General features: G+C 31.2%; 1 protein-coding gene across 1 annotated transcript in view; it reads left to right on the forward strand.

Annotated features, from left to right (window-relative positions):
- LOC129966074 (nephrin-like) overlaps positions 1-12,355 on the forward strand; it is a 679,668-nt gene that overhangs the window by 562,217 nt on the left and 105,096 nt on the right. Inside the window, exon 17 of the mRNA XM_056080443.1 lies at positions 1,368-1,544. Within this exon, the coding sequence (XP_055936418.1) occupies positions 1,368-1,544 (177 nt within the window). The remainder of the gene's footprint in view (positions 1-1,367; positions 1,545-12,355) is intronic.

A 12,355-nucleotide genomic window follows, 5' to 3' on the forward strand; every position in this document is an offset into this window, starting at 1 on the left:
ATACGGCGTTCGGTTCTACACACTTTGATAAAGGAAAATTTGAAAATAGTATTCCTAGGTTGTGTCATGATAGCTATTGTAATATGTAGCCTTCCTATAACAAATTTTCCTAAAGTGCTTTCATAAGAGCCATTGCAATAAACAGTCTTCCAGTAACGAATTTTTATTAGACCCATTGCAAATAGGTAATATTCCCATAACGAATTCTCATGACACAAATAAGTAATTTTCCTGAGATCTATTGCAATGGACAGTCTTCCTTTAACGAATTTTCTGGACACCTGTTATGAATTTTCATGAGACCCATTGCGATAGGTTGATTTCCTGTAATGAATTTTCATCACACCCTAACGAATTTTTGCGAGATCCATGTAACATATACTCTTCCTATAAAGAATTTTCCAAAATTGTGCCATGAAACCAAAAATTAAATATGGCATGCATAGCGGAATGAGTGAAAAACTGACGGTAGAAACAAACAGTTATGCCATTACTGTTAGGGCATTGACAACCGGGCAGGTATACGTAATCCCACATTTTACATTTGTACACATAGTTTCACTTTTGTCATATTAAAAATGTGTGACACAAACAATAATAACATTAAATATTGTTTTTGCATTGAAATGTCTTCCTCTAAGGCCTATGCAATGATATGCGAAGCTTGTAGCTATGTCTATTATCCCCAAAGGGCGACAAGAATATTTTTTAAAATTTTAAAGAGGAACATAATCGAATTTAAAAGAAAGTGTTTCCGGTGCTCCAGTGACTTTTACAATGGAATTAAATATCAACACAATTGTTGCGATAGTGGAAGAATTTTTATTGTTCGAAGCACATTAAGACACATGTTATAAAAAGTTAATTGTTCTTTGGATGTCATCATATGTTGCTGACAGATATATTCCACGTGTGTTTTCTCGGTGAATTCTAAATCTGGTCATGACCTATCAATTATAGTTCTGCGCATCTTTCATCCTCCTTATAATTCCGATTTAGCAACATTTATTTCTTTTACTCTACGAATTTGAGGAGACTCCTCAAGGGTTAGCATTTTCCATCAGATTCAGTGGTAAAAGCCATGGAGGTGTTTTTGAATACTGTCAAGAATTGATTCCCACATGTGTTTGAAGACTAGAGAAATGGTAGGATAAATGCACTCGTGTAATGAGTACCGGTTATTAATTTTCATTATTTTATGATTATTGAACAGCCTACATACGGCGAGTTGTGACATAAAATCAATTTCAATTGTTAGTCTTTTTATAAAAAAAAACTACCTAAATATTTGTGAGACAAAAGCATTTCTTTCTATTAAATACATCAATGATTTCTTTTCTTTTTAACATATTCTATGTTTATTTCAGGTGTGATTCCCGATGTTGCGACTCCATCTCTATCCCCAAAGGACCGACAGAATCGTTTCCACATCCTCAAGTCCTGGTGGATTCCTGCAGCAGTAGGAGCGGTGGCTTTGTTTCTCTTATGCTGTGTTCTTTTTATCTGCTGTTTGAGAAAACGATCCAACAGAACTACTCCAGAGAGTGAGTATTTGTTTTGGAAAAGATAGAGTTTAAATTTGCAACCAAATAGCATAAATGCCACCTTTAAATTAAGATTTAATTTTTATGCATCCCATGGGTAAAATAAACCTTTGTTTTGGGTAACATTTTTCTATTTAATTCTGTGTTCTTACAAAAAAAAGTTTTCTTTTCATAATCTGTAGTCCCTTCATTTCTTTTTACAAATTTATTTAAATTTCTCACTGTTTTTTATATTCTGCTTCTGTTTATTTTTTAAATTCATCAATTTTTAATCTTGGCCATAAAAGTGCTTTTTTTTTGGAAATTTAGCTTTTTTCTTTGTTTAATGCTTTTTTTTTCTATTTTTCTCTGTTAAAATCAGGTATTACTCTTTTAGTTCACATGCAAATTTAAATCATCCTGTGCAATCAAAATCTGTGGGATTTCTTTATTTCATAGCTCCTGTTTAACAAGAAGCATTAGGATTAAAAAGTTATAATTGGTGCTTAAACTCTTTGTCAGATATAAAATTAAAATATAATTTATAACGAATAAGTAAATTTGATAACAGTTGTGATTATTCCGTTACAAAAAAAAAATTCTTTTTATGCCATTTTTGTTGAGAAAAGGAAAGCACAGAAAATATTAATGGGAATCTGATCAAATTTCTTGAAATTTACATATTACAAAAATAACTTGTGATGAACAAAAAGACTTTATTTTAGGAAAAAAAAAATTCTTCAAAACAATGTAACAAAGTTTTTGCTTTCCTATTTCTTGAAAGGAATTTATTTGCAATACATGAAAACCAATAAAATATGCAATGCTTAATGAGATAAGAAAAGAAATTCTTGAGTTTATAGCTGAAGTTTCCTTGATTTTTATTCTATAAGCAAAGATAATATTTCATTTTAATATCTCCTATTCTTACTTTTCAGAAATTTTTCAGATTCCGCTTGTTAAAAAAAGAACAATGTTTCCACTCATCGTATAGTATATCCACTTTTATCAACTCATTAAAAGATTCATAGCTTTTTTATATTCAATTACGGGCAAAATAAATGATATAACATTGAAGAACATTGCAAACGCACTCCTTAATTAATAGAATTTACTACCAGCATTTTTTCAAAGCACTCTATTAAAAGCTTCAGCTGGTTTTAGTGGCCTTACTGAAAACACATCATTGTAAAAAACCCTCATTACAACGAACCCAGGCAACAAACAAGAACAGCAGCGGCCTAACGAAAACAAACCACCACAAAAAAGAGTATTAGGAGGGGAAAGCTCCATACCTCGTAAAAGGATATTTCATCATTAATCACGAGAGATATTATAACGGCAAAATGTTAAACGCGTGAAGATGGAGGGGTTATGTTTGCCGATCCAGACCATTAAACTGAGATGTTTAAGAGTCCACGTTACTTAGCGCTCCAACATTTTCTTCCTGCTCTCTTCCTTATTTGCTGCTCAGCATAAATCGTAGTCTCCTATAAAATGTTCATCGCTGCCACTATAAATCATGTTTAAGACCCGGGGCTGCCTCATTCCTTTTTTTTTCAACCCCCCTTCCCCCAATCACAAGTCATGTCCGGAAAGAGAGTAACAAGTTGGATGATTTCCAGTGGCAAGCAAGGGAAAGAAAAGAGTGACTATAAGCAAGAGAGCAAAGAACTTTAATGGGAAATGTGGGAAGATCAAAGACCCTGAGTTTAAGTGCCACCCTCAAAGATGACATTGATATGCATATAGTATGCGGGCCATTGTTATGGATATGGGTTTCGGTATATTTAGATGTAAGGTTCTTCGATCAAGAAACATTCATTTTTCAATAACTAGCTAATTTCTTTTTTTATTTTTGGCCTTTAACGGACATTCACAGGAGACCATGCCATAGATGCAAATTTTATAAATCGCTTGATTTACTAATTAATTTGAAATATCAAGCGGAATGCTAAGGATTTCCCGGATAAATCTAACCTTGAGTATAGTGTAGATTGCTTTATTTTTATGAGCACTCTGGAAATCTATACCTTTATTAAAGAAATAATTATTTTTAAGGTCCTTGTTTAAGTACTTTCCAGAATTCTCTTTAATATTAATTTGTCTGTGACATTATTATATATTTGATATCAATGTACTTCGAAATAAAAATTTTTGTTAAGATAATTTTTTTCTTGTGTTTATTGCAAATTTTGTTAAATATTTGATTAAATAGATATTCTGTTAATAAGCTTAGAATGGAAAGCAGTTAATCAAAACGTCCTGTTATTGCATTTTTTTAATGCTCTAATGTAAGCATTCTTCTCTCAAGAAATGCTCATTTTTAATGACTTATTTTATTCGTATTAGTTGGCTTTTAAAAAAGACAAAATCAAATAGACAAATAAAAGAAAAATATATTATGTAGATAACTTTAATTACCTGATTCCTAAAAATAAGATAGTTCTGGTACTTCAAAATGCTGGAATATCTGAGTTACCTCATTCAAAAATAAGAAAAATTCTTTAACCCCTCAAAAAAAGGATGATATACAAAAGAAGATTCTTAAAATGTTGATATATATAAAAGAAGATACCACTTAACTGTCGGCTATTAAACAAATGTATGCGCGTATATCCTTTGAGAGTTCTCAGAAATATCGTTTATTCTTAAAGTCTATCTAGGGAACAAAGCACTCTAGGGCATTCATTCAATCAATCACTTTTAACGAAAGCGGGAAGAAATTTCGCAGTATTATCCAGTCGTCTTGCACGGTCGCCGTAGCTTCGATAAACGAGAGTCAGAAATCTTCCAGCATTAATATTATTAATCGTATATTTCATAACAAATCGTATGATTTATCGGTTAGTATGAAAAATCACGCAGGGACCAAGGATTTCAGTGTTACGCCTAATTTTGAATTTGGTGAGAATTATCACATTTAATGAGCCGGGAGATTCAATATTTTCATATAATTTTATTCACTATTTTCCGCATCTGAAGAAATAATCATTATTTTCTCTAATAAAGAGAAAGTATTGTAATAAAGATAAATTCTAACTTAAAAATTCCGATAATTGTCCACATTCTATGCATGCGAATTCTGCCCAAAGAAGCACATTTTTTGAATAATATACAGGAACATGACAACTCAACAGCATTTTCAGTTAGAGGAATGAATTCAGTACTCGGTTTTTACATTTCAGTTATAGAATTATATCAAATTTTCCAGCGAAACTCATTCAGAGAGTACTTCTTTCTTCTGTTATCGAAGTATAACTGAAAACTATATCTACAAAACGTGGAGAACTAAACAGACAAAATTTAATATGCAGATTTGGCATCTTTGTGGATCGTATCAAATTTGTAACAAAATGCAAATAACAATGCATTTGTGTTCTCGCATGCATGTAAGCTTGATTACTAAAAATGGAATGACGCGATTAAATTAAGGTTGTATATGTTCTTCGGAATATACACATAGTTCTATATTAAATTTGATTTCAATTGTTCAAAGAAAAGGGGTCCAAAATACCTATATGCAACTTATACGATTTTTTTTAATACTCAGAAGCAAAAAAGTCTATTCGTAGCATTTTGAACTTAAAAATCTGAGTCTTCATTGTATATTCACAGCCTTGTCCATGATCCTCAACTTTTATTAGATAATGTGCGAACGTTTAAAGGAGACTACTCTTGTTGATTTTTAAACTCCTAATTTAACTTTATTTTGCATAATACTATATGTATTTTATTGGATCATTATCGTTTATTTTATATGTGAACTGCTGATTCAGAATTTCTCTCATTTTCACTTGCATCTATCAATGATTTTTTTGGGGTTAAATAAGCATTCTGTTCAGAAGATTAATTTGGACTGCGGATAAACTAATCTAATGAATTGAAGTTACTTAAACTCATTGTTTATGTGTATAATGAATAACATAAGCTTTCCAGTGAATTCGAAGTTTAGACTCTTTCCCACACATTTTATTTGTTCTTATATTTTATTTCTGATATTGCTATATTTATGAATATTCGTATAATTTGAATTCATGTTTTCACAAACATCTTTTATTCCAGCTATGATTGTTTTTGGTAGAAACAAATAAAATTAATTTGGAACTTTATAATTATTTCATAAAATACATCTGCTTCCATTTTCTGTTTAATGGGTATTTCAAAATTTTCAAGTGTCTAGATGCTTAAGACTGTGTTATAAGTAGCATAGATTTAAGGAAGAGGTATATGTTAGTTTTTCTTATTATTTTAAGCTATACCTTGATATTTCGAACTTTTGGGTAAAAAAAAATAGTTTGTTTCTACATAGATAACTCTTAAAGTTGATACTAAGTATGCCATTTATGAGAAAAAAAAGTCTGAAAATTTAGTAATTCTTTGAATATCAGATATTTAGGATTTTCTCTTTTCTCTTCAGTAATAAAATACTTTTTTAAAACAAAAGCATAAGAGAGATGTGACTGAGAGACGTAACTAAACAATATGAGAATGCCTATAAATAACTTAGGGTATACGTGAAAATTGTAATTGGTGCTAATAATAAAGTACCTAATTATAGGACTAATAAATAATTTCTTTAGGTTTTCCCTCTTGACAATACTACTATATGATTTTAAGGATCTTATAATTTAGAAGTAATAAGAAAATAATTAAAATTGATTTATTTTTCAGTCCTAATTATTAAGATAAACCAGTACCTGTCTATCTATGCAATCATTCCACCACGTGTCGTGACTCATTAAGACAGCGAATTTCTGACATTTTGCCAGCCAACCACGATTTAAGCCAGCGATTCGCAACCTGTGGGGCGCGCCCCCTTAGGGGGGCGCGAGAATATCCAAGAAAAAATATTATTTAAAAAAATTGATTAACTGACTGAAAGGAAAGCACACATACACATAAAAAACAAAATACATTTCGACATATTTAATAACTCATTAAAATAAAACAATTTACTAAATCAAAATATACTAAATTAAAAACAAATTTAATAACTATTAGTGACTTCCTTGGGCCTGTCTTGCAGAGCAAAGTTTTTCGAAGAAAGACTTAATGTTAGAAATAGTCACTCTCAGCTCTTTTTCTATATTTAGCCGAGATCTGTATTTTGTCTTCCAAGAAGCCACACCAGAAAATCCAGTTTCACAAAGGTAGGGTGTTGAAAATGGTAATGGAATGCGAAATGCACTTGTTTTTAGTGCAGAAAAATCATCCTCTACTACTGCCCAAAATTCAAATAGGGATTTATTACTAAATTGTCTTTTAGTTTCGCCACTTGTCGTGAAGTCTATGAATTTTTCTTCCTCATCAATTGAGAGTCCTTTGGGAGTATTGTGAAATGGATCACTAATCCACTCGTAACTTGCTATCAGTTTGTCGTCAGCAAGAAAATACTTTTTAAAATTCTTTGCCAGCATGGCTAAATGATTTTCAATGGTTACAAAAACAACTTTTACATGTTCTTCATCAGCCTTGTAAGTTTTAATACAATCATCCTCATTTGCAAACATTATTAGGTTTTTTGCTTTAAATTTCTAAATTCCTGCCCCAAAATTCCTACAATTCATATTTTCTACAAAAAGCATTACCTTTATCATTCGTATCCAACATAAATGTATTTGCACCTTGGAGTTGAAGATTAAAGTTATTTAATTTCTCGAATATGTCGACCAAGTAGCTCAATTTCATCACAAATAAACCATCGCAAAAATTTTCGGCATCCGGTCTGTTTTCTTCTTCTAGGAAAATGAAGATTTCTTCTCTTAATTCATAAACACGTTGCAAAATTTTCCCACGTGATATCTATCTTGCCTCGAAACAAAATAGTAATGCTGAATGTACAGAACCCATGTCTTTACAAAGTGCGGAAAAGATTCTCGATTTCAGATGTCTCATTTTTATATAATTTACTACTGTTACAACCTTAGTTAACATAGTATTCAGACCAAGTCTCATTTCTTTCGAAGCCAAAGCTTCTCTGTGGATCATGCAATGTGTCCAGACGCACTGGGGCGAGTTTTTTTTACAAGTGCTTGTATACATTGGAATTTTCCGGACGAGCACCATTGGTGCCTATTCCGACTCAATTTTTCCATTCTATGTTTTCCTCGTTCATAAAATCATTTAAAACAGCAAATAATTAAGCGCTGTTGTTTTAAGTTCTATTGGTTTGTGGAAAAGTATTCTTCTACTACTGACTATTATCACAAAATCGAACGTAGGCAATTAAATGAGCATCTTTATTATATCTGTTGCTTCATGAAGCTGTATTGAAAACAATTTGCAACGCAACTTCGAGAAAAACTGACACTGTACATCTTAAGATATATCACCAATTGATGAACAACAGTATCATTTGAAAGAGGTATGGACTGCATTTCTTTTGAAAAATTATCTCCAAACTTAACTTGGAAAAATAAGCTCTTCACCAATGGTATGAGGGTTTTTTACACCTGGCTATTTTATATGAAACTTTGTAAGATACAATTAAAGCTTTTTTATTCACAGACAAAGTTTCTTTTAAAAATGATTTTTGCTTTTTATATGACTTTAATTTTAATTCGAAGAATTCTCTGGGTTTGTTGATATACTCACTATGAAGCGTTTCCAAATGTCGTTTAAGTTTTTTAGGGTTCATGCTGTCTGCGAATTTTTGAGCGAATTATATACAGGGGCCTTTCTTCTTCATTTACTTCAGTACTGGTAAACCCAAAGTTTAGGTATTCTTGTGAATATTTTCTTGATTTTATTTTCGGAACCACTCTCGCCTGTTTACTTGTTGATGCTTGAATATCGTCTTTCGCTTAAAAATTTATCCATGAGCCTGCATAAATCTGCAGCCGTGAATATTTAATATGGTGAATTGCAATTAACACGAAAACATATATAACACATACACATTCACGATAGAATCGATAGTGATAGAAGGATCGACTCGAATGAGACTGGCTGGAATTGAAACTTGCGTTATCGAACATTTTCATTCTTCCTATGAGTAAACATTTGCTGGAGACAGCATCGGTCGTGTGGATTCCATTCCACAAACATTACTTATTTTTTTCTGTTTTGTTTAGTCATGCTTTTGTTTTATTTATTTTATTATTCGAAAAAATGTATTCCCAATTTCTAAATTTAGCTCACCTCATCTAGGTTAACTTTCATTGACGAATTTTTCTAATTTCATATTCTTTTAACGTTATCTCCCTGTTTGGCTTTCATTTCAAATATAATATTTAAATTTTTCCCGCTTTCATTCGCTTCAACTGTTTACCGCCCGCTTGACAAAATAACAGAAAGGGCTTTTCGCCAAAGTTGGCGCGCTTTTACTCTTGTTTTGGCAGTTAGTTAAAAATAATTTAAAAACAGAATCCAAAATACTGAATATACATTATTGTTGTATACATTTTATTGTAAGCGGGGAGCGCGATGAAAATTATGATTGAAAACTGGGCCACGAATACTGAAAGGTTAAGAAACGCTGATTTAAGCCATTATTTCTCAAGAAATCAGAATATTAGAATGATAACAATTAACAACAATGTTTTATAGTTTTATTCAACATTTTATCTTTATTTGTATTTGGTGGAGTTAAAAGAAATTAGCATCTGACAATAATGGATGAAGTGATGAATTATATTCAAGAATTAGAACTTCTTCAATATTTATTTTTCTTTTCTTCTTTTTAGCTCGTACCTATGTAAAGAGTAACAAATTATAAAATTACAATGAATATACAATAACAAGGAAAGAGAGAGTGTGAGATAAATTAAAGTTTAGTGAAAAATTGACGACCTAGAATTAAACTTAAGATTACTGAGAATGCAACCAACAATTCAAACAAGCAGGATTGTTTCTCTCCCATATCCGAAAATAAATGTTACATCCCCACAATCGACCCCACATGACCTTCAACAAATTCATAATTTTAAAGTTCTCAGATTTTTATTTTCAGAATCACGTTCGTAAATATATCGTGCTTCGTAATATTAAAAAAAAAAAATGAATAAGCTTATCCAACTTTATTTTTTATCAAACTGAGAGAAAAATGAATTTTGAAAAAGAACTAAATTTTATTAAGAGCATCATGAATCACATGTGAAATTTCTTTTATCTAATTTATAGTGTTTACATGCAGGCGAAGGTACAAACGGTCAGACGAATTCCTCAACGGATTTGATTCAAAATTTTATTCGAATCTATCTTTCAAACGTTAATCTTGTGTATCAATTTTATTTATCAAACTCTTTACGTTTTGTACTTATTGACTTTACTTGTTCTTAGAAAATCTGATATATAGACACACTTCTATTTAATCGATTTTATTCAAAATAGAATAATTAAAAATTGGTGTAAGGGCCTATACCAAATTTCATTCTCCAACCTCAAAACTTCTTTTATTTGTCTATTTTCAGACAACAGACAAAATTAAAAGAGTGACTTCCAGGCAAGTAGACATAATTGAAAACAATCCCAAAATGACTCGGACAGATTTTCAATGTGGAGATTCGTCAACGTTGAATATCTTGACGATTACAATCCTTCTCTTTATATACAGGATGGTTCATAAAGAAGTATATACTTTCTAGATGCTGTAAAACAAAAACAGCCAAAGACACGAGCCACCTTAGCGAATTGTTAGGTAGATGTACTCTTAAAGTTTGTCTCTGGCTTTTGACAGAAGTCACATAAGCATTAGCATGTGTGTTTTATGACTAGTCTGTCAAAATGGCGGTGTCTGCAGTGAAGAATACTTTGTATTCTTCAATTTAGGAAAACGGAATACGCAACACTTTAAGAATGTCGTTTTCGATGTCAATTCGGAAAAGAAGTTCCAGATAGAAAATCTCTCAAACAATAGCATGAAAATTCACTGTTTGTGCAAAGTTGTAAGTCCTGGACGACTGGCTCTACGACAAGAAGTCGTCATTCAACGAAGCTTGGAAAAATCAATGCAGAGAGGGGTCGTGAAGTACATATTTCTCAGCCCACCGTCAGGGAAATTTTAAGAAAGAAGCTGAAAATGATTCCATACGAAATGTAGCTGTTGCAAAATCTAAACGGTTTTGACCAACATAAGTGCTTTGAATTTTGTGCCGATATGCAGCTTCGTTTTGAAAATAATGATTTTGCCGATTACTTAGTTTCCATTGATGAAGCAACATTTCATGACAGTGGGAAGGTATTCAAGCACAGTTCTATTTTTTGATTAAGATAAAATCACAAATTCACAATACAACATATACTAGATTCCCCTAAGGTAAATTTGTTCTGTGCAGTGTCCAGAAAGACAGAGACCGGCCTTTTCTAAGGGGTCACACATAGAACATCCGAGGCTGTCTCTAACAAAACTTTAAAATGACCTTATATAGTTCTGTGACATTTAGTATTGTTGCGCGTGGGATGCGCGAGGATAGAACCTGGGACCTTGCGGTTCGCAGCCGAGTAACATAACCACAATACAAAAGCAATAGCTCGTGAAGCGTAATCTGTTAACTGGCTTATAAGCTTTCACCACAGTATCTTATATTGTTCTTGATTTATAATTCATTGAAACTGTATACTTATTTCTTCTTCTTCTTTCTATTCTTATCCTGTATTTTGTATGCGAGAAAGTATGGAAGTTAGATAATTAATTTTAAATTCTAATCTGCGTTTTAATTAGAGAGATATATTTATTTCCTTGTAGTTGTGAGTGATAAAAATATATTTTCTTGTTTTAGTCGGCGATAGTAATAATTAATAAATAATAATAGCGAAAATTATATATATATAATATTATGTGTGTATTGTCGAAATATATTTAATTTTATCATGCATCAATAGTCTCCTCTAATTTTTAAAGCTTTTTTTTAACTAAAATCTTAGAACAAAAGAAAAAGTAACGAATGTAAATTTACATTCATAAATCCTTTTCATTCATCTTTATATGATACACTTCACTGACCATAAATACTTCGGAAAAACAATTACTGTTGAGCAACTTACCGGAATTAAAAACACAAATTACACCTCAGAGATCATAAAAAAGGATCAAAGCGACGAAAGGAAAAAAAAGAAGAAGAAAAAAAGCAACCTGCTGAACACAAAGAAAATGCATAAATAAATTACTGTCTCTTAAATTATGCCAGAGGAAATGAAAACTCTTCTCAAAAGATCTCGAACATATCTCTCCCTTTCCCAGTCATTAACAAAAAAGAAGAAAATAATTAATCATACCAGATAGCAAGAGGCATGCGATCCAACTTCTTTCTCTTTTATTTTACGAAGTCACTGACTAAAAAGACAGATTGTACACATTTCTCAACCTAAAAATCTTATGGCGTTTTTTATTATTATTTCAACCAAACCAGCATAATAACAATAAAACATCTGAATTTTTGTTGCTTTTGCAATAAACATCCACATTATCAAATATACTATGAAGGCCTTATATTTATCTATAACTAGCCGCCTTTGGCGACCAGCTGGTTCGCCAATCTTAATGCTCGTTTAAATTTTAATAATTAAATATTTTACGCAATTCCTACTTTAATAGATTCTTCATCAAAATATTTTAAAACTTCAAACTTTGATAGTCATATAATTCATTCATAATATTATAAAAGCCTTCAGCCATAACGTAATATGTATCTCTCTAATTTTCTATTAGCTCCCGTAGAATTAATGCTTTAATTCTACGGGAAATGCAGAAAAGTGGAAAGAATTAATCTGCAATTAATATAATAATATTTTTTACTGAAACAAAGAATTTTTTTATAATATGATTACTGATAACAGAGTCACTGAGCGTTTAAACTTTATGTGCACTAAAGAATATCTTTCTTAATTTA

This window comes from Argiope bruennichi, chromosome 4 (assembly GCF_947563725.1).
Source record: "Argiope bruennichi chromosome 4, qqArgBrue1.1, whole genome shotgun sequence".
Taxonomy (NCBI): Eukaryota; Metazoa; Arthropoda; class Arachnida; order Araneae; family Araneidae; genus Argiope; species Argiope bruennichi.